This window comes from Panthera uncia, chromosome B4 (assembly GCF_023721935.1).
Source record: "Panthera uncia isolate 11264 chromosome B4, Puncia_PCG_1.0, whole genome shotgun sequence".
NCBI classification, from domain to species: Eukaryota; Metazoa; Chordata; class Mammalia; order Carnivora; family Felidae; genus Panthera; species Panthera uncia.
In genome coordinates, this window is record NC_064809.1 from 130,588,153 (window position 1) to 130,614,868 (window position 26,716).

The 26,716-nt window shown below is 39.4% G+C and overlaps 2 protein-coding genes across 2 annotated transcripts in view; both read right to left on the reverse strand.

Moving 5' to 3' along the window:
- SLC25A17 (solute carrier family 25 member 17) overlaps window positions 1-26,716 on the reverse strand; it is a 359,412-nt gene that overhangs the window by 26,451 nt on the left and 306,245 nt on the right. The window contains exon 2 of the mRNA XM_049627572.1: window positions 20,100-20,254. Coding sequence (XP_049483529.1) covers window positions 20,100-20,153 — 54 coding nt within the window. The 5' untranslated portion in view covers window positions 20,154-20,254. The remainder of the gene's footprint in view (window positions 1-20,099; window positions 20,255-26,716) is intronic.
- Window positions 23,838-26,716, reverse strand: part of ST13 (ST13 Hsp70 interacting protein) — a 32,145-nt gene continuing 29,266 nt past the window's right edge. The window contains exon 12 of the mRNA XM_049627567.1: window positions 23,838-26,120. Coding sequence (XP_049483524.1) covers window positions 25,992-26,120 — 129 coding nt within the window. The 3' untranslated portion in view covers window positions 23,838-25,991. The remainder of the gene's footprint in view (window positions 26,121-26,716) is intronic.

Genomic DNA, 26,716 nt, shown 5'->3' on the forward strand with positions numbered 1-26,716 from the left:
GTACAGGCTATGTGATATTGTAAGAGACTGAATACAGAAGCGGATACAAGGAACCAGCTATCTTTTCTTAGGCCAAATATTAGAAAGGTTTGCAAAAATATATAATAATAATGTTGCTATTTTTACTATTTTGGGGAAAATGATTTTTTTTTATAATTTTTTTTTTCAACGTTTATTTTTGGGACAGAGAGAGACAGAGCATGAACGGGGGAGGGACAGAGAGAGAGGGAGACACAGAATCGGAAACAGGCTCCAGGCTCCGAGCCGTCAGCCCAGAGCCTGACGCGGGGCTCGAACTCACGGACCGCGAGATCGTGACCTGGCTGAAGTCGGATGCCCAACCCACTGCGCCACCCAGGCGCCCCAAGGGAAAAATGATTTTTTTAATGTTATATATGTTAACATGTAACAGGTTTAATATTGTTAATAAAGAAATACCTAATGATTTCTCAATTTTAATTTCTAATAAATATTGATAGTTACAACCACATAAACAAAAGCTCTTCAGAGTCTGCAATAATTTTTAAGAGTATAAGAAGTTTGAGACCGGGGTGCCTGGGTGGCTCAAGTCGGCTGAGCGTCCGACTTCAGCCCAGGTCATGATCTCGCGGTCTGTGGGTTCGAGCCCGCATCGGGCTCTGTGCTGACAGCTCAGAGCCCGGAGCCTGTTTCAGATTCTGTGTCTCCCTCTCTCTCTGACCCTCCCCCGTTCATGCTCTGTCTCTGTCTCAAAAATAAATAAACATTAAAAAAAAATTAAAAAAAAAAGTTTGAGACCAAAAAGTTTGAGAACTGCTGTTACAAACGTGCCACTGAATATAACTGTACATTATGAACAATTATTTAACGCATCACTTCTAATATCCCTTTCAACTGCATTATGCCATTGTGACATCAACTGAAAACATCAACTACCTTTGGGCTGCCCACTGTCCTCTCCAGGAAATTCTCTAAAAGGCAAGTAACTCTAGGGGGTGCCTGACTCTTGGTTTCAACTCAGGTCGTGATCTCACAGTTCGTGGGATCAGGTTCTGTGCTGACAGCGCTGGGCCTGCTTAGAATTCTCTCTCCCCCTCTCTCTCTCAATAAAAAGTAAACATTAAAAAAAATAAAAGGCGGGGCGCCTGGGTGGCTCAGTCGGTTGAGCGTCCGACTTCAGCTCAGGTCACGATCTCACGGTCCGTGAGTTCGAGCCCCGCCGTCGGGCTCTGGGCTGATGTCTCAGAGCCTGGAGCCTGCTTCCGATTCTGTGTCTCCCTCTCTCTCTGCCCCTCCCCCGTTCATGCTCTGTCTCTCTCTGTCTCAAAAATAAATAAAACGTTAAAAAAAATTAAAAAAATAAATAAAATAAAAGGCAAGTAACTCTAAGAATATGTATAGCCTACAATTATCACCTTAGACCTAATCATTTATTAAAGGATTATTTTTTTAATGTTTATTTAAGAGAGAGACAGAGTAGGAGAGGGGCAGAGAGAGACATAGGGAGAAAAAGAATCCCAAGCAGGTTCCATGCTGTCAGTGCAGAGCCTGACATAAGGCTCCACCTTACAAATTGTGAGATCATGACCTGAGCCTAAATCAGGAGGCAGAGGCTTAACCAACTGAGCCACCCAGGCACCCCTCTTTTCCATTCTTTGGTCTAATTTTGATATAATTAAAATTTTTTTAAATGTTTACTTATTTTTGAGAGAGAGAGAGAATGCAAGCAGGGGAGGAGCAGAGAGGGGGACAGAAGATCTGAAGAAGGCTCTGCACTGACAGCAGAGAGCCCAATGTGGGGCTCGAACTCACCACCCATGAGATCATGATCTGAGCCGAAGTCAGATGCTCAACTGAGCCATCCAGGCACCCCTAAATTTGATATTTTTATCTAACTTCTTGAGACGGATGCCTAGTTGATTAATTTTAAGTCTTTCTTCTTTTCCAAACTTGATTTAAAGGCTATTCATTTCCAAGTGTTTTAGCTGTGTCTGATAGGTTTTTTTCCTTATGACTCAGTGGTTTTTAATATATTCACAGAAGTGCAATCATCACCACTAACTCCATTTTAATTATCCCAAAAGGAAACCTGTACCCATTAGCAAATACTCTCCATTCTCTCCTTCTCCCACACCCTGGCAACCACTAATCTATTTTCTGTCTCTATTTGCCTATTCTGGATAGTTCATATAAATGGAATCAAATAATACATGATCTTTTGTGACTAGCTTCTTTCAAGGCTCATCCATGTTGTAGAATCAGAACTGCATTTTGTTATGGCTGAATAATATTCTGTTGTATGGACACATCACATTTTGTTTACCCATTCATCAAGTTGATGCATTTGAGTTGCTCCCACTTTTCTGCTTTATGAATAATGTTGCAATAAACATTTGGGTACAAATTTTTTGAATATAGGTTTTCAATTCTCTAGAAGTAGAACTGCTGGGTCATCTGGTAACTGTTTAACATTTTGAGGAACTACCAAATTATTTTCCACAGTGCTGCACAATTTTAAATTCTCACCAGTAAAATATGAAGTCTCCAACTTCCCCATAAATTTGCAATACTTGTTATTATCTGTCCTTTTGATTATGGCCATCCTGGTGGGTGTGAAATGGTATCTCATTGTGGTTTTGATTTGCATTCCCCTGGTAATTAATGCTGCCAAGCATCTTTTCACGTATAGTGGTCACTTGTGTATCTTTATGGGAGAAATGGCTATTCAAATCCTTTGTATATATTTTAACTGGAGTATTTGCCTATTACTGAGCTGTAGGCATTCTTTATATATTCTGGATACTAGACCCTTAACAGATATAGGACTTATAAATATGTTCTCCTATTCTGTTGTCTTTACTTTCTTGATGGGGTCTTTTCTTTTTTTCATTTTTTTTTTTAACACTTTATTTTGTTTTCTGAGAGACAGAACGTAAGCAGGGGAGGGAACAGAATCCAAAACAGGCTCCAGGCTCTGAGCTGTTAGCACAGAGCCTGATGGGGGGCTCAAACCCACAAACGCAAGATCATGACCTGAGCCGAAGTTGGACGCTCAATCGACGCCCCTTGTGATGGGGTCTTTGAAGAACAAAAAGGTTTTAATTTGAATGAAGTCCAATACACACACACACACACACACACACATATAAACTTGTGCTTTTGGTGTCATATCCAAGAAACCATTACATTAGGTCTGTGGTTTATTTTGACTTAATTTTTTTGTATGGTGTAAAGTAGGGGTCCAACTTCCTTCTTCTGTGTGTGGATATCCAGTTGTGCCTGCAACATTTATTAAAGAGACTACTCATTGATTTATCTTGACATTCTTGCCAAAACTCAAATGAACAAAAATTGAGGGTTTCTTTCTGAGACTCCCAATTCTATTCCATTGATCTATCTACCCTTATGCCAGTACCACACTATTTATTGTTTACTGTAGCTCTGTATTAGGTTTTGAAATTGGGAAATATGAATCCTTCAACTTTGTTCTTTTTCAAGATTATTTTGACTCTTCTGGATTCTTTGCATTTTCATATGAATTTTAGGACCAGCTTATCAATTTCTACAAAAAGCAAATTGGAATTTTGATAGGGATTGTACTGAATTGTAGATTCTTTGGGGGACTATTGCCATCTTTATATTGTCTTCCAATCGATGAACATGGGATGTCTTCCCACTTATTCAAGTCTTTAATGTTTTTCAATGATAGTTTATATTCTTCAGTGTACCAAGTTTCAATATGCACTATCTGCACTATCACTCAGTTCTAAATATTTTATTTCCATTATGATTTCTTCTCTAACCCATAGATCTTTCAGAAATGTGTTTCATTTCCAAACATATATGCTTTTTGTTTTAAGTTACCTTTTTGTTGTTGGTTGCTACTTATTGCACTGTGGTTTAAGAACTCATTCTGTACTATTTCAACCCTAAGTTTTGTTTTACAACCAAGTAAATGGTCAATTTTGATAACTTTTTCATGTTTGGCTTAAACAGAATGTGTATTCTGCAGTTGTTGGGTACAATGTTCTGAATATGTCTATTAGGTCAAATTTGTTGAATACATTATTCAATCCTTTATATTTTTATAGCCCTCCTCACTTGTTTTATCAATTACTGAGAGATATATTAATATCTTCCATTTTGATGATGGATTGATATATTCCTAAATTTTTGCTTTAAACATTTTGAGACTGTTATTAGATGAACACAAACTTAAAACTGCTTTATTTTGCTGACATACTGAGTTTTCTCAATGATATAGCCACTGCTATAAAGTCTATTTTGTCCAATGTTAATAGCTCTCATTTGGTTAGTATTTGTCTGATAGGTCTTTTCTTATATTTTTGCTTTCAAACTTTCTGCATCTTTTTTTTCCTAAACGTTATCTTTTATAAATTGCATTTTTCTCTTTTAAAAACCAATCTAGTACATTCTCTTTTAACCAAAGCATTGAGTTAATTGACATTTATTTGGATTTAAAGCTGGCATCTTAGGGGTACCTGGGTGGCTCAGTGGGTTAAGCATCTGACTCTTGGGTTCAGCTCAGATAATGATCCCACGGTTCATTGAGATAGAGCCCTGCAATGGGCTCTGTGCTGACATAGAGGAGCCTGCTTGGGATTCTCTCTCTCCCCCTTTCTCTCTCTGCCCCTCCGCACTCTCTTACAAAATAAATAAATTAACTAACTAACTAACTTAAAAACAAATAAAGCTGTTGGGGCGCCTGGGTGGCTCAGTCAGTTAAGTGTCCAACTTCAGCTCGTCATGATCTCACAGTTCGTGAGGGCTCTGTGCTGACAGCTCAGAGCCTGGAGCCTGCTTCAGATTCTGTGTCTCCCTCTCTCTCTGCCCCTTTCCCACTCGTGTTCTGTCTCTCTCTCTCTCTCAAACATTAAAAAAAAAAAACATTAAAAAATAATAAAGCTGCCATCTTATTTTGTGTTCTCTGTTGCTTTTCCTGCCCTTTCCTGCTTTCTTATTTGACTAGAGGTTTTTTGGGTTTTTTTTTCTTTTTACTTAATTTCTTCCCTCTGGAGAGGTATGTGTGTGTATAAAATTTTACAAGCTATCCAGTTATTACAACACAAAAAATTCCTAACTTACCAATGCTAAAAACATTTAATATGATTATCCTCCTCCCAAACAATAGACATTTAATTCCATTTACTCCCACCCACCTTCTTGCTATTGTTATCTACTTTAATTCTAACTTCTTTTGTTTCTTTTTTAACGTCCACCAAACAATGAATTGATCTGTTTTATCATTTAAAGTTGTTCAGATTTAGACACATGCAATATTTTACCACTTTTTCTACTCTTCATCCCTTCTTCCATCTCATACTTTTCATCCAGCATCACCTGCCTTGTGCATGAATAACATCCTTTAGAATTTCTTCTCGTGAAGATCTTGCTAGTGGCAAAGTGTTTTTGGTGGTCTCAAAATGTCTCTATTTCACGTATGTTTTATTTATTCATGCTTTTTAATGTTTATTTATTTCGAGACAGAGAGACAGAGCATGAGCGAGAGAGGGGCAGAGAGAGAGGAAGACACAGAATCCTAAGCAGGCTCTAGGCTCTGAGCTGTCAGCACAGAGCCCAATGCGGGGCTCAAGCTTGTCAACTGTGAGATCATGACCTGAGCTGAAGCTGGACGTTCAACCGACTGAACCACCCAGGCACCCCCATTTCACATACGTTTTAAAGATTTTCACTGGATATAGCATTCTAGGGCGATGTCATCTTCTCTCAGCAAAGTGAAGAAAACACTCCACAGTGTTCTGATTATAATCGCTGCAAATGAGAATCAGGGGTCAGCTATCGCTAATTCTATCTTCAGTTGTGTCTAATATATTGATAAGCCTGTTTTTATTTATTGATAAGCCTATTACTCAACTTCAATTATCAATTTACAGCTATGCACTAATTATCTTACCTTTAAATTTTTATTTGATCAAAACAAAAGCATCCACATAGTTTTAAAAAATCATGTAATGCAAATGGCAAAATACAGTAGTTCCTTCACACTCTTCTCCATTTTACCCAATCTTCCTCCCCACAGGCAATTATTTTAGCATCTTTTAGGTATTTCTTTTGAAATTTAAATATCTCCACATAATTAAAAAGTATCCCAATATCTTTTGATTCATCAATTTCAGACATTATTTATCTCATATTATAGACAGTGACAATTTAGCTCTGTTCTACTACCCTCTTCATGTCCCATCCTTCTAAGAACTGTGATTTTGCTTAAATAAGTATTCAGCGTTCCCATGACTATCATGCTTCCACTCTCAAATTTCAGTTATTTTACTTTTCATTTCTAGATATTCTATTTGGTTAACTTTCAAGTATGCTTAGCCAATCTTAGTCTCTTGTACCCTCACACATATTTGGTAGTCTTTCTTTCTCTTATACATACTAAATAGCTTAAGATTGTGACTGAAAATTCCATTTTCCGATTGTTGTTGCTGTCTGCTATGTTTTTGTTCACAATGCCTTGTTTCTCTGTGAGTTTAGTTTGAACTGTTCATTTCCCTGACAACTTTATTTTGGGGCATTCTTTTAAACATCATAATGTGCTTCTGGAAAGGATTTCTGCAAGGCACTTTGGGGTCCCACACACCTGAATCACTTTAAGTTCAATTACTGGCTTCAGGTTTTCAAATCATCCAAGTAGTGAGAATTCAGGCTGCAACCTAAGAGGGAAATTTCAGTGGTGATTTCCCTACTCAAAACAGTGCCAAGACTGGAGACAGCTGATATTCCTGGGGAGGAGGGAGATTATTTTCCATTCATGGCTACAGCAGATTCCATTGGGATTCCAGGTTTACTGGGTGATCTGCTACTGGACTTCCTGTCTACAGGCAGATTGGGTTCCTTCTCTTCTCTGTATCTCTGAAAGCTACAAATCTAAAACTCATGTTTACCTGCTTAATCACTTCTTGCAAGGCAAATGTTCTCTTTCCCTCTAGGTCCTGCCTTCACTCACTCTCTAGTCTGAGAATTCCTTATCTTGTCACCTTACTAATGCTTTCATGTTGTCTTAAGACATATTTTATACAGAGGCACCTGGGTGGCTCAGTTGGTTGAGTGTCCGATTTCAGCTCAGGTCATGAACTCATGGTTTGTGAGTTCGAGCCCCACAACGGGCTCTGTGCTGACAGCTCAGAGCCTGGAGCCTGCTTTGGATTCTGTGTCTCCTTCTCTCTCTGCCCCTCCCCTGCTCATGCTCTATCTCTCAATAATAAATAAATGTAAAAAAAAAAAAAAATTTTTTTTAAAGAAATATTTTACAGGTTTTTTTTTGTTTATTTTTTTTTTTTTAATTATAAAGGGAAGTTTTCAGGAGATGCTTTGATTAGCTCCTTAGTTAGAAACCACAATCTCATTTTAAGTATTTTACAATGGACTATTGCTAGTCTTGGCAAATAAATATTTTTAAATCTTTGTGAATGTGTTTATTCCTTTGCTGTTTATTCAATTTTGTTCTTATTTCATGATAAAATTGTGTAAGGGCAGGTTGGTAACATATTCACATTTCAAATCTATTACTACATAACATTACTCATAGCATAACACCACTCTTACATGTTCCCTGGACATTCAACAAGTGAACTAAGAAACTTATTTCTACTTAATACCCACCTCCAAAAAATTTATAAAATTTAGTACAGTAATACTAAAGAAAATCAAACAGATATTAAATAGTACCATTTTACCCTGTATATAAAAATCAGGAAAATGACAAAATCAAGAAGGAAAAAAGCCACAAATCTAAATTTAGACCTTTACTACACAGGTATCTCATTAAAATACATGCCAAAGGCCTTTTAGGGGGCCATCCAAGTAACCAACAACAAGAGCTCACAACCTGAAAGACCAGACCACAAATACAACCAGTAAAAAGATGGAGGAGGGGCACCTGAGTGGCTCAGTCAGTTAAGTATCAGACTCCGGCTCAGGTCATGATATCATGGTTTGTTGAGTTCAAGCCCTGCGTCAGGCTCTGTGCTTACAGTGCAGAGCCTGCTTGGATTCTCTCTCTCTCTCTCTCTCTCTCTCTCTCTCTCTCTCTTCCCTTCTCCCACTTGTGCGCGCTCTCTCTCAAAATAAACAAACTTAAAAAAATGGAGAAGGGATATCTGCCAGAAGATCTAAAAGAATAGTATTTCTGATTTATTGGATATGGATTGTAAGAGAGAAGGGAAAGTCATAAGAAATGAAGATACCATTGACAGAATTAGGAAAGTTATTTGAGGAATATAGTTTTAAGAAATTACTAGTTCAATCTTGGACATAGTGAGTTTCAGATGACAATGAATTAACTACTCTCTCACCTGATGCTTCTAATGCTATTGTGCATCCTGTGTACAAAATTCTATTACACAGCAATCACTGTACTGTATTTAGTTGTTAATGAGTTTGTCTTCCTTATTAGACTATGGGCACCTCAAGGGCAGGAACTTAACAATTAATTAATGACTAAATAGCAAAAAAAAAAAAAAAAAAGTCTTTAGGCAGTTGGTAATAGCATACTACAGCTTAAGGACACAGATTATAGCTAGAGATAAAAATGGCAAACCAAGTCACATACACCAGTTTCAGCTTAGGGCATTTTTGTTTCTCTCTGTTGTGAACAGTCCCATAGTCAGCACCTGGATTCCTTAATAATGTATCAGCATCTACATTTCAGGTTACATATCCAAAATATAGTGGTTTATTCATTTATTGACCTGTAAAAGGTCAATAAACATTCAAAGTCTATTTTTTTATTTGGCCAACATAAACACACATGCCGTTGAGCTGAAACACCTACCACCACAAACAAGAGTCAGAATGAGACGATAGGGTAAACTTGGTCAAGATGTGGTCCCCTAAGCATGTGCAATCTTATGGGAATAACAGGGACACACACACATATAGAAGTAGAGCATCATGCCTTTAAAGGACAATAACGTTTAGGTTAGCTTACCAACCAAGTCACCAAATTCAACCATTTCCAAAATGTTAATTCAGCCCTGAAGGATGAAAAATAGTCAAAAAATGCAATGCCAGTTCCAAAGTCAATTTCCAGAGAAGAGTCTAGAAATGGTAGTTGAGTCACAACACTACTGAAATCAGTGTACAGCATCCCCTGAGGGAGTACATGGCATTATTTGATAAAAGGGCTATTTTAGAAAGAAAAACAACTAAAATACATTTTCAGTGGTAGATCTCAAGCTAATGAAATCCCAAAGATTGAAAGCTACTCACTGTGGCTTTCATACTCAAAAATGTTATTTACCTATCAGAGTTAGTATGTCTTTCCCTTGATAAAGCAATCAAGCAAATTCTCATATCCATACACAGAGTTAAACAAAACTTTAACATACAAGTTAAACAAAAGGCCTAATAGATAATGAATGCACCTAAGTGTCTTCTGGAAAAAAGCATGAGCTTTGGGATAAAACAAACCAATGTTCAGGTCCCAGTTATAGTACATACTATAAATAACTTCAAATCTCCATGCCTCAATTTCCTCATCTGTAATTTTAGGGCCAATACATAATTATCAAGGATTGCTGTGAGAAGTGAGAAATAATTAATAAAAAGCACCTAGCATCATACCAGGTACACAATGGGCACTCAACCAATGTTGGTTCCTATATCCTTTTTATAGCACCTTTTAGCACTAGAACTCAGTATTAATCAGGACCCTAAAATTAGTAATGGTTACTTAAGTTCCTTCCAAAATAACAACTGTAATTTTATTTATTAACAAAGAAAGAATAACTACTCTTTCAGAAGACACCTCAAGAAGGTAGGAGAGTATACAGTATAAAATAATAACTAAAAAGTCCAATCAAGTAAGAATGAAAAAAGTCACCGTTAGGAAGTCAGTGATGGCCTCTGGAAGAGTAGTTCCAGTGGTTAGCCTGGATGAGTAGGAGAGGTAGTAAGTACAGAATATCCGTTAAGTAAACTTAGGGGAACCAGCAGCAGCTAAGAAAAAGGCAGTCTCTGGGAGCCTGGGTGGCTCAGTCGGTTAAACATCCTACTCTTGACTTTAGCTCAGGTCATGACCTCATGGTTCATTAAATCTCCACACTGAAGTGCGGAGCCTGCTTGGGAGTCTCTCTCTCTCCCTCTTTCTCTCCCTCTCCTGCTCACACACTTGTGTGCACATTCTCTCTCTCTCAAAATAAATAAACTTAAGAAAAAAAAAAAAAAGAAGGAGGTGCCTGGGTGGCTCAGTCAGTTAAGCGTCCAGTTCTTGATTTCAGCTCAGGTCGTGATCTCACAGTTCCTAAGACTGAGCCCTGCATGGGCTCTGTGCTGACCGCATGGAGCCTGCTTGGGATTCTCTCTCTCTCCCTCTCTTTCTGCACCTCCCTTGCTCGCTTGCTCTCTCTCTCAAAAAATAAACTAAAAAAAAAAAAATTTTTTTAAAGAAAAGAAAAAAAAGAAAAAGGCAAGTCTCCAGACCAGACTGGTATGACAGGACAGGGCTAACCATGTTTGAGGGCTGAAGGGAAGCAAACACTGGAGAGAGGTTAAAGCTATAGGAAAGAAGTGAAAATTAATGGAGTAAAGTCCTAACACATAATTGGGGATGGAGTAAGGGGGAAGGGTCAAGATCAAAGGTAGCAGAGACTGGATACATCTGTTTCTTCTGAGGCCAGCAGAATATAGGACATATGGGTACAACTGCAATTGATTGTTTAATAAGACAAAATGGAAAGTGAGAAACCTCATCCCAAGAAGCCTCTATTTTATCTAGAGAATAAAAGGTGAGATTACCTGCTACAAGTGAAAGGACAGAGTTGATCATATGAAGAGAGAACAAATTTCACTTGTATTTAATTTCTGAAACTGGGTACAAATACTATATTTGTATTTACAAGAATATATCTGAAAAATAAATAAATTATGGCCTTACTACACTTCTCCAGACACTGCACTAGGTGCTCCACAAGTGTTACCACATTTACTTCTCTGGGAACCCCAGTAAGCTCAGAAAACTCAGGTTCAGAAGAAAACATAAATGACCCAAGATGACATTGATAATTTTTACTCCAAAACTTTTCAGCATCTATACCACATTTATGTTAAAAAATTAAGTTATAGGGGCGCCTGGGTGGTTCGGTCGGTTAAGCGTCCGACTTCGGCTCAGGTCACGATCTCACGGTCCGTGAGTTCGAGCCCCGCGTCGGGCTCTGTGCTGACCGCTCAGAGCCTGGAGCCTGTTTCAGATTCTGTGTCTCCCTCTCTCTGACCCTCCCCGTTCATGCTCTGTCTCTCTCTGTCTCAAAAATAAATAAACGTTAAAAAAAAAAAATTAAGTTATAAACTACTGTATGTATGGCAATACAATTTCCTTTATTTAACCTTTTTCTGATTCAAGCATAAAGAAGCAAAGTTAGAAAAATAATTTCCATAAAGATGGCATAAGAATCTTTAAGATTAGGAGAACTGAAATGAAATGACCCTGTTAGCTGAAAAGTTTATTAAGGGGGTCAGGAGGGATGAATAAACAGAGCACATAAGATTTTTAGGGCAGTGGAAGTACTCCATATGATACTCTCATGCTGGTTTCATGTCATCAGACATTTGTCAAACCCACAGAATGTACAACATCAAGAGTGAATATACACTAATATGCACTATGGACTTTGGGTGACAATGATGTATCAGTGCAGGTTTATCAACTGTAACAAATGTCCACTCCAGGGGGGGATGTTAATAATAGGGGAGGCCATGCATGGGTGAGGGCTGCGGGTATATGGGAAATCTCTGTATCTTCTTCTCCATTTTGCTGTGAACCTAAAACTGCTCTAAAAAATTAAGTCTTAAAAAAAGTTTACTGGGGCGCCTGGGTGGCGCAGTCGGTTAAGCATCCGACTTCAGCCAGGTCACGATCTCGCGGTCTGTGAGTTCGAGCCCCGCGTCAGGCTCTGGGCTGATGGCTCGGAGCCTGGAGCCTGTTTCCGATTCTGTGTCTCCCTCTCTCTCTGCCCCTCCCCCGTTCATGCTCTGTCTCTCTCTGTCCCAAAAATAAATAAAAAACGTTGAAAAAAAAAAATTAAAAAAAAAAAAGTTTACTAAGAAATCAAGATATATTTCGGATGGTGGGTGGTGAGGCAATGAAGTCTTCAAGACTAAACACTATATAATAATTCGATCATGATTTAGCAGAAGCCTAAATGAAATAAAACAGCAAGCTAGGAAGTAAAGATAATACGATAATGACTTTCTCCAATTACCTTCTTTTGAGGTTTTTAAACCAAGTAACATAATATCCTCAGATACATACTAACCTAAGTTAATTCTATGGGAATCTGAGCCACTAGATTTAAAATCTGGGTGTGAATGAATCACCTGTGGAAAAGTAAACCCTTTCAAAGAGAACTGAACATATGAATTGTTAGAACTGTGGTTTAAAGTACTCCCAACAAGGGGCGCCTGGGTGGCTCAGTTTGTTAAGCATCCGACTTTGGCTCAGGTCATGATCTCACAGTTTGTGGGTTCAAGCCAGCTCTCTGTCAGCACAGAGCCTGCTTTGGATCCTCTGTCCCCCTCTCTCTCTCTGGCCATCTCCCTCCCACGCTCACGCTCCCTCTCTCAAAAATAAAATAAAACATTAAAAAAAGTACTCCCAATAAACAATTAGTGTCCAAGTGCCTCCAGTTTGGTTATACATGTGTATACTTAATATTTAATGTCACTTGTTTTCTGATAATCTAACCTGGTTTTGAAATACACAAAGGAATGAGACAAGAAGAGAAGGCAGCTAGGCAAAGCAGAGAGAAAAGGCCTGGATTCTGGCCTTCTGCCTATGACCAATTCTTTGGGAACCCTGGCCAGATCATTTAACATCCCTGTTTCCATTTTCCTGTCTCTGTAAGAGAATAAAGATACTTGTCCAAAAGCCTCAGAAACAACCCTACTAGGTGGGTATTATTATTATTTTCCCCTTCCTATAGATGAGAAATTGAGGCAGAGATTGAGAGACATGCCCAAAGTCACACAGATGGTAAGTGACAGAGCTGGAGTTTGAACTCGGGCAGTCTGGTTTCAGAGTCCACACTTTTAACCACTTGTTACAATGCCTGTCTAGGGGTTGTTAATAGATGTGAGAGGGGTTTAAGAAGTCAGGGAATTCTAGGGGCACCTGGCTGGCTCAGTTGGTGGAGCATGTGACTCTTGATCTTAGAGATGCAAGTTCAAGTCGCACGTTGGGTGTAGAGATTACTTAAAAAAAAAAATCTTAAAAAAAAAAAAAGTCAGGGAATTCTAAATACTAAATATTATTATTAAATATAACATGAAATTAACTAACTCAAACAAGTTAGGATGCACAGAAAATTAGAAAACATAGTTGTGGGGGAGCCTGGGTGGCTCAGTCAGTTAAGTGTCTGACTCTGGATTTCAGCTCGTGTCATGATCTCACGGCTCGTGGGATGAAGCCCTGCATCAGGCTCTGTGCTGACAGTGTGGAGCCTGCTTGGGATTCTCTCTGCCCCTCACCCACTTGTGTGAGCATATGCATGCACTCTCTCTCAAAATAAATAAATTTAAAAGACAGAGTTGTGCACAAAATGATTAATAGTTTCCATTTATTGGGCCCCTATTATGTATCAGATAGTATAAAAGCTATCTTACTTATGTTATTTTATTAACATTCACAAAACCCTGTAAGGCTACTAACATTTTACAAGTTAGAATATGAGTTAACTAAACTGAATCCAGAACACAGCATTTTGTTTCTCATCTATAAATTAATGAGTGACATCAGGGAAGTCGCTTAACTAAGCAATCCTACAGATTCTTCATAACAGGGTTGTGGGAGGTCACATTAACATTTACACTGTACATAGCCAAAGTATGGAAAGAGCCCAAATGTCCATTGACAGATGAATGGATAAGAAGATGTGGTATATACAATGGAGTATTACTCAGCAATCAAAAAGAATGAAATCTTGCCATTTGCAACTATGTGGATAGAACTAGAGGGTATTATGCTAAGCGAAATTAGTTAGGGAGAGACAAGTATCATGTGACTTCACCCATATGAGGAATTTAAAATACAAAACAGATGAACATAAGGGAAGGGAAGCAAAAATAATATAAAAACAGGGAAGGGGACAAAACATAAGAGACTTAAATATAGAGAACAAACAAAGGGCTGCTGGAGGGACTGTGGGAGGGGGGATGGACTAAATGTGTAAGGGGAATTAAGGAATCTACTCCTGAAATCATTTTGCACTATATGCTAACTAACTTGGATGTAAGTTTAACAATAAAAACAAAAACAAAAAAAACAAAAACCATTTACATTGTACAAATGTTTACTACAGTTAAAGTTAGACATGATGTAAATGACCATAAATAAATTATGGAACACTTACATGATAAAATATTTTATATTAAAAAAAAAACAATGCTGTTTGAAGTCTTTTTTAATGACATGATATAGTGGATATCTGATGTTTTGGGCCACACAGCATCATTTCCTTTTTCTAAGGGCAGCCTGATTTTCTTTACCTCTTCCCACTGTGTACAATCTTGGTAGGATGGTAAATCTAGATGCCCACCCTCCACTACACCTGCTGAAGAGCCCCTGAAGGTTCCTTTTGCCGGACCCTTCCTTTCCCCACCTGTTACAGTCAAGGACTCGGCACATGATCTTGAGCACAACTAACTGGGGTTCTCCCATGACTTTAAATCTTGAGAATGCTGTAGAGGGACAAAATCTACTGATTCCAGTGGTAGCGCCCAACACTCTCCAGGGATTGCTTCAGAAATCTTTTCGGAAAATGATGGTTCTCTCCTACTTCAAGTCTTCAGCCTGCCCACTGATCCTGGGAGCTCCTAAAAAGCCTGACAATAAACTTTTTTTTTTTTTGTTAAAATACTCAAAGTCTGTTTCTCCAGTTTGCAACCAGAGAACCCTCATACATATGGGGATATGCTTTATATTCTGAAATAAACATACCAAAAAACCCAGGATATGCAACTCTGTAATACCAGTTATATAAACAAACAAAAAAATCTATTTGTAAATGCTTATTTGTATATAAACACAGAGAAAACAGAATGAGGAAAACTTGAAGAAACAGAACTCGAAATTCCCTGCACGCTGATTTACACAGGACCTTTGAACACGTTTTTTGTTCTAAAAGTCTCTTATCACCCTCCTATTTCATTTTGCCTAGGAAACTCCCACTCTTCCTTCAAGACTGGGCCTGAATACATCAAGTTTGGGGGCTTCCCATCACCTTCACAAATGCAGCCCACCACTTCTCCCCTAGTACTACCACCAGGGGCCGTGTATTACCTCTACTATACTGTTAAGAAGAGCTTCCTGAGGACAGGGACTCTTTCACTGACCTTTATATTTAGAAGGTCTTTTACAGCAAACCAAAAAGTTCCTCTACTTGGTTTCTACTTCTAAAAGGTAGGAATTGAGTCTATACGGTAAAACATCCAGTGTAAATAATATTAAGTGTTGAGCCACAGAGTTGGGCAGTTGGACCTAATTTTATCTTCTGATACAAACTGGAGAAAAATGTTTGGAATAAGCCTTCTTACACAGTTCTAAAGATAGGTGTGCCTGGGCTCTGAGTTACAAAGCAATAAAAGGTAAAGTGGAAGGAGAAAGGAGGAGGGCTTTTTTATATTTCTGTATGATCTAAATTTTTTAATAGTCATCATTTACTCAATGAAATGTGATTCTTTTAACACGTAAATTACACAGGGCGCCTGGGTGGCTCAATCAGTTTAAGGTTCAGGTCATGATCTCACGGTTGGTGAGTTTGAGCCCCACATCGGGCTCTGTGCTGGTGGCTCAGAGCCTGGAGCCTGCTTCAGATTCTGTGTGTATGTCTCTCCCTGCTCCTCCCCTGTTTGCTATCTCTCAAAAAAAAAAAAACCCGAATAAATGTAAAAAAAATTTTTAATGTAAATTATGCAATTAAAAAATAAAATTAAAATTAACTACAGGGAAAAAAGAAGTGCCCTAATTAATTACTAGCCATTTCAATTACAAAGTCTGTTTCAGCGTCTAAACCTCATTTAGGCAATTCTAACCAATTTCACTCTTCAAATTGGTAGGTGAAGAGTAGGTTAATAAAATTTCCCTTAATTACAAATCCACATTTCTACAAATAAAATCTATTTTTCAAAACTAATCTAATGAGAAGCAAAAAGATAAAATTATGAATCTAATTATACTCACTATTTTGAGAAATGTTTATGAGGCCACTAATTGTATCATATAATAGTCATCAATTAGAGCTACAGCATCCTCCTGAAATAGTAAAAGTCTTTTTTTTTTTAAAGTAAGCTCCACTCCCAGTATGAGGCTCAAACCCACGACCCTAAGATCAAGACCTGAGATCAAGAGTCGGATGCTCAACCAACTGAGCCACCCAGGCGCCCCAACAATTCTAATTTTCAAATACTCGAGATTATCTGCAACTACCCCAAAGTGTGCCACAAAACACTCAAAATCATTAATTTATTTTAATTTTTAAAATGTGTGTGTGTGTATGCAGAACGTCATACTTGATGAGAGAATGTAGAACTTGGAAGTGAATAAACATGAAACATGTCAACTCAAAAAGGTTGTAAATCGACATCTTAAGCAACAATCCAACAATCCAACAATCCAACAATCCTTTTGGGGGGGAAGAAACAACTACTGTAGGCAGCCTTATCTGGAGTTTTAGGCAAGTCACACAGCTATGAGAGGCAGAGCCAGGATTCCAACGCAGGCGGCCTGGCTCAAGTCAGGCACATCAACACTTGTGTTCTTACCTTTATGCTAAGCGGACTTTCCTCGGTCATCTCAAAGCTTTGGTTGAACACTATGCTCAGGACATTTAATTAAACACAAGCCACCATAATACTATAGCACTAAATGCAATGCCATTTTTTTTTTTATCAACTGTAGTGACATTTTTGCGGTGACATTTTTTTCCCTTTAGTAGCAACCAGAAGAAACTAGCGCTTGCATTACATGTTTAATCTTAACACAAGGATTTGAAAAAAAAAAGAACGCAAAAGTTTGAGAACACCCTTAAGCATGACAGTTCAAAAAAAATAACAAAACACAATCCAACTTCCCAGATATGTGCTAGGAACATTACTACTCTGAGGGAAAGCAAGAGAAAAAAATTATTCTTAAAAAGTATTAGATAATCTAATGGGAGTTTACATTAATGGGAGAAAGAAAAACCCTAGCAAACTCAGGGTGCATAATTTCAAGCAGAACTGTAACAAGAGAGGGGTGTCTGGGTGGCTCAGTCGGTTAAGTGTCCGACTTCAGCTCAGGTCATGATCTCACGGTCTGGGAGTTCGAGCCCCGCGTCGGGCTCTGTGCTGACAGCTCAGAGCCTGGAGTCTGCTTCAGATTCTGTGTCTCCCTCTCTCTCTGACCCTCCCCCGTTCATGCTCTGTCTCTCTGTCTCAAAAATAAATAAAACATTTAAAAAAATTAAAAAAAAAGAACTGTAACAAGAGAAAAGTAGGCAACAAGGAGACAAAAAAACAGAAATGTCTTTGTAGGTTATATGGAGATATATCACCTCTACCTACAGTCACTCTCTATAGCAAGGCTCAGAGAACTATGGCCCTCTGGCCAAATCCAATCACTGCTTTGTTCTATAAACAGAATTTTACTGGAACTCAGCGCCACTCATTCATCTACTTATTATTGTCAATGGCTGCTTTCACACTATCATGGCAGTGTTGAGTACCTGTACCAGAGACTGTACACAAAATCTAAAATATTTACCATCTGCCTTCTTACAGAGAAAATTTGCCAACCCTTATTTTCTTTTATAGCACTTAACACTATCAAATTATTTTATTTATTTTGTTGACTCATTGTCTGACTCCCTCACTGGAATGCAATCTTCATGAAGAAAAAAACTTTGTTCTCCTCTATATTTCTAGCACAGTACACAACACATAGAAAGCACTCAGTGAAAGTGCTGAATGAATGGCGTTCACTGAGACAAAACTTCCACATCTTCCCATTTTCCCTTAGATGCTCTCCAACTATTCACTCCACTATCTACCAAAATGTGTCTTGTCAATTAACCACTGGATTTATCCTATCGATGAGCAAGTTAATAAGTCCAATGGTTAATTCTTACCCCTCATCTTATTTGACCCAGCTGATCTATACCCCTTTCTCCGTGTGACTTTCAGAACACCACATTCTCTTAGTTTTCCTCCTACCCGACAGGCCCTTCCTTAGTCTCCTTTGCTGGTGCTACCTTACTTCCTCAATCTCTTAATGCTGGCATGCTCACAACTTTCTCAGTTGGCACTTATCTAGTCTCATGACTATTCTTAGGCATTTCAAACAGAATCCAAAGTCCAAAACCAATCTTTCTCCCAGAAACTGTTCAGTTATAGCGAAGAGGTTGTAATAGAGGTAAGATAGTTATACTACATCTCAGGAAATGTAAATGCTTCCAGTTGCTCAAGCCAAAAGCTCTTGGGAGCCAACCAACGCTCATCCTCTTATACCCGATATCCAATCCACCACCAAACCCTGGTGGCTCTATCTTATAAATATATTCCAGGTGAATGATCACTGCTAACCACCTCCACTGCTGCTGTCCTGGTCCAAGCCACCATCACCTCGTGCCTGGAATGATGTCACAGCCCCCTGACAATTTCCCTGTGTCCCACCTGTACTCCCTTACAGTCTACTCTCAACAGAGCACCCAGGGTGATCATGTTTAAAATGTAAATCATCAAGTTGCCGGATGCTCAAAGCCTCCAATAACTAGTTAGCTCTCTTTCCCAGTCAGTGTTAAAGTCTCACACAATTTGGTCCGCTGAAGCCTATGCCCCTTTGTTCCCTCCACCCCAGACACATAAGGCTTCCCTGACCATCCTAGAGCATGTCAAGCAAGCTTCCGTTTCAGCACCTTTGCACTGGCTGAAAGGCTCTTCTGGTTTAATTAAATGAAACAGGCACTTCCATGAAGTATTGTGTCAACTAACTCAAAAAAACAAGTCTGGAGCGCCTGGATGGCTCAGTCGGTTGAGCGTCTGACTTCCGTTTGGGTCATGATCTTACGGTTGGTGACTTCAAACCCCACACTGGGCTCTGTGCTGACAGCTCAGAGCCTGGACCCTGCTCTGGATTCTATGTCTCCCTCGCTCTCTCTCTGCCCTTCCCCGCTCATGTTCTGTCTTTCTCTCTCAAAAGTAAATACATTAAAAAAAAAAAGTCTGTGAGGTAGGTATCGATAGTGAAGTTTACAAGTCACCTATCTAACGAATGATGGAGTTGGGGTTCAATCCTGATTAGCGTGCACAGAAAAGTGAGCTCTCAGCAAAGTTTTGCACGCTAAAAGGAGAGGACGCTGATACTCCTCTGAAGTCACAGTGATTCCAACTGCTAAAGGTGCATGTTGATAGCAAGAAAAGGATCTGAGAAAGGGAAGCCAGAGGGAAAAGAGGACAACCCGCTGAGTAAGTTACCCAAGCCAGGAGTGGAATGTTTCAAGGAAAAGGGAATGGTGTCAAATAGAACGGAGACATCCAAAAACCCAAGAACCACGCACATACTCATAGTAAACCACACCTGGACAGCAACCCTAATCTTGATTTTTTTAAAAAATGTATCATCTGCCTATATTGGCCAGAGATATCCTACTTCTCTGCCGCAAGGGTGTGAAAACAGACTACAGGTAAGCATGTGATTAAGCAACACAGCTTCACACCTACGTTTTCCTCCAGTCCAAGGAAACAAAGTTTATGTGTGTGCGGTGGCCTTTAAGGGAAATGGTTGGCCTTTAGACTTCAGAAGGCAAAGAAAACAGCAGTTATTTTCTTCCAAGCTCCCTGTGGGTATGTGGGACAATCGCTGTCTATATCCCAGATATTTTCGAAGAGACCAAAACGGCAGCCAGGGGCGGAGGGTGTGCTGGCCCTCACCCCAAACTGTTCCAGCATCTTCTCGCCTATGCCTCATTGCTCTCCGTCCCACAGTCACGACTGCAGATATCAACCCACCCTCTCCCTCTCATCCCCATCCCCCAGCCACATCCTGGGACTGGCCCCAGAGAAGCCCCACACCCCGCAGTGGCCCGGGCGTGAAGACCCCGCCTCACCACGGCTCCGGCCACGGCGTGGACAAGGCTTTCGTAGGACAGCACTGAGGCCATTGCTGCGGCTCCCCGCAGACCTAGCAACACTTCTCCCTCAGGCGCCGCAGCTAGCGGAGAGAGGTAAGAAGCGCCGGAGACCGGGATGTAAGCGCCACAGGCTCCACCTTCTCAGGCCCGCCTCCTCCGGAACAACCCCTTCCGGGTCTTAGCGAGCACGCTGTCTTCCCGCCGGAAGCCACTGGGCTGGAAGAGGGGAAAGCCGGGCCTGGGGACGCCCCTTGGCTCTGATTGGCCCTCGGGGCCTGCATGGGCGGGGCAGAGAAGCGCTGGCCCAATCATGCGGAGCAGCAGGACAGGCAGAAAGCCGGTAGCCACGCCCTGGGTCTGATGGAAGTGCCCTCACGTTCCCGGGGCCTGACTGGCTGTTCTTCAACATGGGGACTTAGGGAGGCCTAGATGGCCACCTTCCCTCCGTTAAGACAGGCCGGAATCAGGCAAGATGGGGACTCAAATCTTCCTGCTTACCTGCGAGTTAACTCGTATTTTCTACCGACAGTATTTTTAAAGTCACATTTTGTCCAAAAGGAAATACTGATTGGGCAAGGTTCTGCACTCTGAAAAACCCTGGGGTGTTGGGAAAACAAAACGGAGCTGGAGATAAAGTGATTAGATGCGGGTGGGATCATACTCGTTAGCAACTAGTAAAGCCATTCCACCCTTTTGGTTTTCTCCTTTAAGTGACAGAATTAGTTAATACAACTCCATTGCAGTAAGGATTACAAAAGCTAATTTATGTAGACGTACTTCATAAAATACTGAAGAAATAACTACATGTTGTCAAGTGAAGAACCAAACTACATAGAACTACAGAAGCCACTTTCAATCTCTAACCTAGGTCATACTGTGAGACACGATGTCTCAGGACTCCAACTGAACTCTACTGGGATGTCATTCCCATGTGTCTCTTGTCAGTTTCAGTACCAGCAAGTTTACCCTTCTAATACCCACTATGAGAATTTTTTTAATGCTTATTTTTGAGAGAAAGAGCACGAGTGGGGTAGGGGCAGAGAGAGGGAGACCCAGAATCTGAAACAGGCTCCAGGCTCTGAGATGTCAGCACAGAACCTTATGCAGGGCTCTTTCTTAGGAAACGAGATCATGAACCTTAGCTGAACTCCCACCCAGGCGCCTCGTAATTCTTGAGTGTTTACTACATGCCAGGCTCCATGCTTTATGTGTTATCGTATTTACTCCCTGGGAGAGGGCCCTAAGAATGTTTCTTTGGTCATGTTTTCACACAATTTGCGTGAAATATTTTAACCGGTACTGGTTACGATCTTCCCTTCATTTAGGACGGTGCTAGTGACCACAAGCTAAGTGAAAGGTGAATTTGGGACACAGGTGAATTCAGTGATATCTGTATGTATGGTTAAGTTACTGCTAGATATTTGGTTGTAGAAATGGCTTCTAGGAACACTCTCCCCACTCCCTAATATGACAACAGAAAGGCACAGGTCCAAAGGTCAAATGAGAATAGGCTGGTCCCTGCAGAATTTAAGCAGAAGACTCGGTTTTCACGGACTTATCAAATTGGAAGCTCTCGGTCAAGAATATACCAGACAATGTAGCATACATATTCACAAATATTTTATGAATACTTCTCCTTTATGTTGGTAATTAAACACAACAGAATTCATCAGAACTCCCATTTGTAGGGCACCAACCCAGAGAAGGTAGCATATCAATCTGTGTGGTTTTTTTTGCATCCCCAACGTTCAAAAATATTTTGATCAAGATAGCGTTATCTATCCTACTGAAAACGCTACAAAATCGTTGTCATGAGTATACAGCCAAAAAGAAAAAAGTAGTAATTGCATAGTTACACCACATATTAAATCTCTGCAGTTGTGATTTTTGAGGTTTGCAATTTTTCTAACAATTCACTTCTACACCTAATTTAGTATTCATAATGACGTATTTTCCTTAAAGAGGGCTTCCTGAATTACAGAACTATCAAGTCTCCCACTATACAAATAGTATACAAGAAATTCTGTTTTTACACCCATGCCATCAATTACAAAATGAGTAAAAGGAACCTATCCAGAAATTATTTCATGTTATCGTGCTTCTACACCAGCAGATTTATGACCCAGTTACTTACACTGCAACCTGACAATGTTAGTGACCTGGGGGAGTACTTAAAGCCATTTTAATTATATACCAACTAGATTTTCAGAACCGTATACATGTCTAGTTCTATTTACCTCCTTGCTACTTTCACCTAAAGAGAATGTCAAAATTCTTATAGACAACTTTATAGAACATTTTGAATTTACAATTCCACCAGCACTACACACAAAAGGTGTCACTGTTATAACTTTCACCAATTTCACGTTTACTCTTTCAAAAGCTTAATGGCTATTTTAGGATTTGTTGCCTATTTATCTCAGGGTATTTTCCTCCCTGAACTATGCAAATAGGTATGCTATATTGGTTGTAAATACTAAACTTTAAAATTACTGCATAATTTTTAAACCTTTTTTCTCTTGTCCTCATTCTTGGGCGTCACAAGCGTTCTACGCCCTTCAAGCACGATGCTACATCCCTTACTGTCCGGAGAAACCTGTTGGGTGTGCACATCAGTACACCCAGTGACGTACGATATTCTTTATTTAGCCAATCCTCCTCAAATTTCTTTCCAATTTTTTGAAGTAATGAACAATCCTGCAAGAAGCAACCTTCGCCAGACGGCAGCAGGGCATAGAATTTAAGAGGAAGACCTTGGGGGCAAGGGAAGGAGGAGGACCTTTGAAGAATAAGACTAGTGAGAATATCAGCTTCACAAATCAGCAGGAGTGTTAACTTAGGCAATTTATTTTTTTTTAATTATTTTAATGTTTATTTTTGAGAGCGAGAGAGACAATGAGCAGGGGAGGGGCAGAGAGAGGGAGGAGAATCCCAAGCAGGCTCTGCACTGTCAGAGTGGAGCCTGATACAAGGCTGAAACTTGAGTCGTGACATCATGCTCTGAGCCAAAACCGAGTTGGACACTTAACTACGCCATCCACGGGCTCCAGCTTGGGCAATTTAAGTGCTTCAATTTCCTCATCTATATAAAATGGGAATAAGAGCACTTACCGTTATGGTCATTACCAGAATGGGGCCAATGCTTTCAAACTGATTACAGAGCACCAAACCTCTAAAATGTTGTTTCTCCCTTATCCCAATTAGGCCAGCATATCCTAAGGTGGCAGCCTGCTAGCTGTTGCCCCAGGTAACAACTTTTTCTTCTGTAGTTTTTTATTGGGTACATGACCACAAAGCAGTGGACTATTACTTTCTAGCTTTCCTTGCAGCTAAATATGGTCTCAAGGCCAAAAAAAAAAAAAAAAAAAAAAAAAATTGACCAATGGAATATGAGAAGTCATTAAAATGTTAATTCTGTGGATCAGTCTCAGTATCTCAGTATGTGCTTCCCTGACGCCCTCTCCTGTTTCCTCACGCTAGAAGATGATCATCAGAACACTTTTGGACTCAGAAGCTGCCTTTGGAGTATGGCAGAAGAGCTTACCTCTGGACTGCTACCTGAAAGAAAAGTAAAGCTCTGTTTAACATCTAATTTTTCTTATGAAGTCGTTGTAACAGTACTTTATGAACTAAAGCCTACTGTGTCCAGCAAATAACTTAAGGTGAGTGCTAAAGACATGAAATAAACAGAACATGTACTGGGGAAAAAAAGTGTGGGGGGGTCGATATCCAGTTTGAAACCATAGTTTATTTTTAATGTAGCTAGAAATCCATTGACTGTATTTTTAAGCAGAAAAAAAAAACTACTTTACTTTTCCTTCTTATAGCATTGTTAGCACAAGAAAAAAACACTTCTGGTTTAGAAATGATACTGAGTTTCTACGAAAATGAATGTATTTGTGGAACTTAAAAGCACAGGACACATTTTTCTGAAGACCAATTTTACTTTTACCCATTTATGGTACTATTTGCAATGTTAGAATGTATTTAAGTAATATATAATTAAGTAAATCAAACAAGGAACCCAAAAGGAACTGGTCTTCTTGAGTTACTCACAGCACACATTAGAAATTTTGAGAGAACACACATTAACAACAACAAAAAAACACTGGCAAGCTCAAACGCAAGTTTATATGCTGAGTATTTTTAAAGGGTTTAAAAAGCATGCTCAGTTAGCATACAGCCTTTTCTCACTTATATAACAGATGCATTACCGTTTGTGTACAGCAAAGGATGAGAACCTGAATCACGTCACTTATGACTCCAGAAATGTGCTATTTCAGAAATGTATTCCATGAAATTTTTTTACTGGCTCCTACCACTGATTCTTCAAATAAGCAAAGTACAGAGGGTCTCATCCCTTGAAACTGTTTTTAAACACCTGCCACTTTAAATTGAAAGATAGGTAGAAACCTAGCAATTCCTGGTACAGTGCCTGGACTTAATTAATGTAAGAGTTGAACGTACAGCAGAAAATCTATCATTTCTTTATCCTTGAAGAGAGGGAGGGAGAAAAAGGAGAGGTGGGGATATGGTGCACTATTTAAGAGATGAATAGCAGTACAAGGACTCATAATAATACCATCAACTCCACAATGAAGAACCATGGATCTCATCAATTTTATAATTCATGTTGGACCAAAAAGTTTAGTTCCCCTGTAGTGTATCAATGAAGTCAAACCTCATGCTTTCCAAAATATGAAGACAAATAAGGTAAGATAAACTCCAATTGCAATAGGTATTTCCTAAGTAGAGAACTGAACAACAAAGGGAATCCCTCCTCCCAACATCTTTTGATATAAGCTTTCACTGAAGTGAAAACCTAACACTTAAATATGAAATCTGTTGGCCAAGTAAGAAACTACAGCTGCTATGGATATTACCTTCCATAATCATTATATGTATTACATATTAAATTAAACCCAGCATTACATATGCTTGCACAATTATGCTGTGAATGATATTAGTGATGGTGCCAGTGAAAAAGGACAATCTTTAGCCCAAAAAGAATAAGGGGATGGGGAGGCGAAAACAAGTAGAAAACACACAATGAGATGGGCCATTTTCTGACTAGGAAAGGTCATTCTAAACACAGAAATACAAAAAGAAAAGTATTCCCTTATTTCCCGTGTGGAAATAATACGAAACATTTATTTTCTGTATCACACAAGAACACAGCTAAGTAATCCAACTCTACTGCAGCATTATAAAAATCATCCCTTCACCACAGTGTAAGATTTAAATGCATCTGCACAAGTGTGCATGCTATATTAAAGGAGAAAGGTTGCTGCTGCCCTGCCAAGAACTTCCGGCCCCTATCCAGGTCCTACTGCAATACTGGTGGTCCCAATGGTTTTATTGAAATAAATCATGTTTAAAAAATAAAGCATTTAAAAAGACAAGTCAAAATGCCTCAGTAACCATATACCCAACTCAAACTTAATCTATTTAAATGTTATATTTGCCTCTCGCTAATAAGCCTTTATTTCAAACTGAGCAATAAATCTTCCATACTGAAGTATCTTCCTTGCCCAATTAATCCAAAGGAAAAAAACTGAAATGATTAGTAAAGAAAAATGTAGGGATTAACACACCCTTTTAATATGTTTTTAAATATTTTTAAGGTTTAAAAAGTGTTTAAAGTTTGTAATTCCTAGTAGGAAAACATCATCTGAATGAAAACCCTAATGGCAAACCACTGAAAAATGTCTCAGTTGTATGTGGGGCAGAGGGGTAGGGATTATCTTCACAGCACCCCAGCTTTCTCCATGAGAAGGTCAGAGGTACACTGGTTTGTATTATTGCGACATCCAATAGGTGATCGAAGTTGCTTTTCCTTCAGCAAGGGCTTTATTTGTCAGAAAGGCATTATGCTTGACCTCCAAATTTGGCTGACAATTTACTGATGAGATTCATAACCTTTGGGTTACTCTGATATTTTGACATATTTGCTGGGTTCTGGGCCACATCCTGGAAGGCCACCATAACTTCTGGATCCTGAAAAAAAAAAAGGTAATGTGTTTTTTTTTTAGCGTTTAAAAGAGTTCTGTGGTTTAACATTTATTATCCTAAATCTTATCTCTTTATTTAAACTTGACAATTTTGTCAGAGACAAGTTAAATGGAATTTTGGACAAGTCCCCGAAGTATAAATATTATTAACGTGCACTTCAAAGTCAAACACCAATTATATCACTTTAACTAGATAATGAAAAAAAGCATACACAATTTTGATTAAAAGGACGACGAAATTAGGGATGATTGGGTGGTTCAGTTAAGCATCTGATTCTTGACCTTGGCTCATGTCATATTCTCACAGTTTGTGGGATCGAGCCCCATGTCAAGCTACGTGCTCTCCCTCTCTTTCTGTCCCTCTCCTGCTCGTGCGCGTGCTCTCTCTCTCTCTCACTCAAAATAAACTAAGGGTGCCTGGGTGGTTCAGTTGGTTAAGCATCCGATTTCTGCTCAGGTCATGATCTTGCAGTTCATGAGTTTGAGCCCCACGTTGGGCTCTGTGCTGACAGCTCAGAGCCTGGAGTGTACTTCGGATTCTGTGTCTCCCTCTCTGACCCCCCCTCATTCATGCTGTCTTTC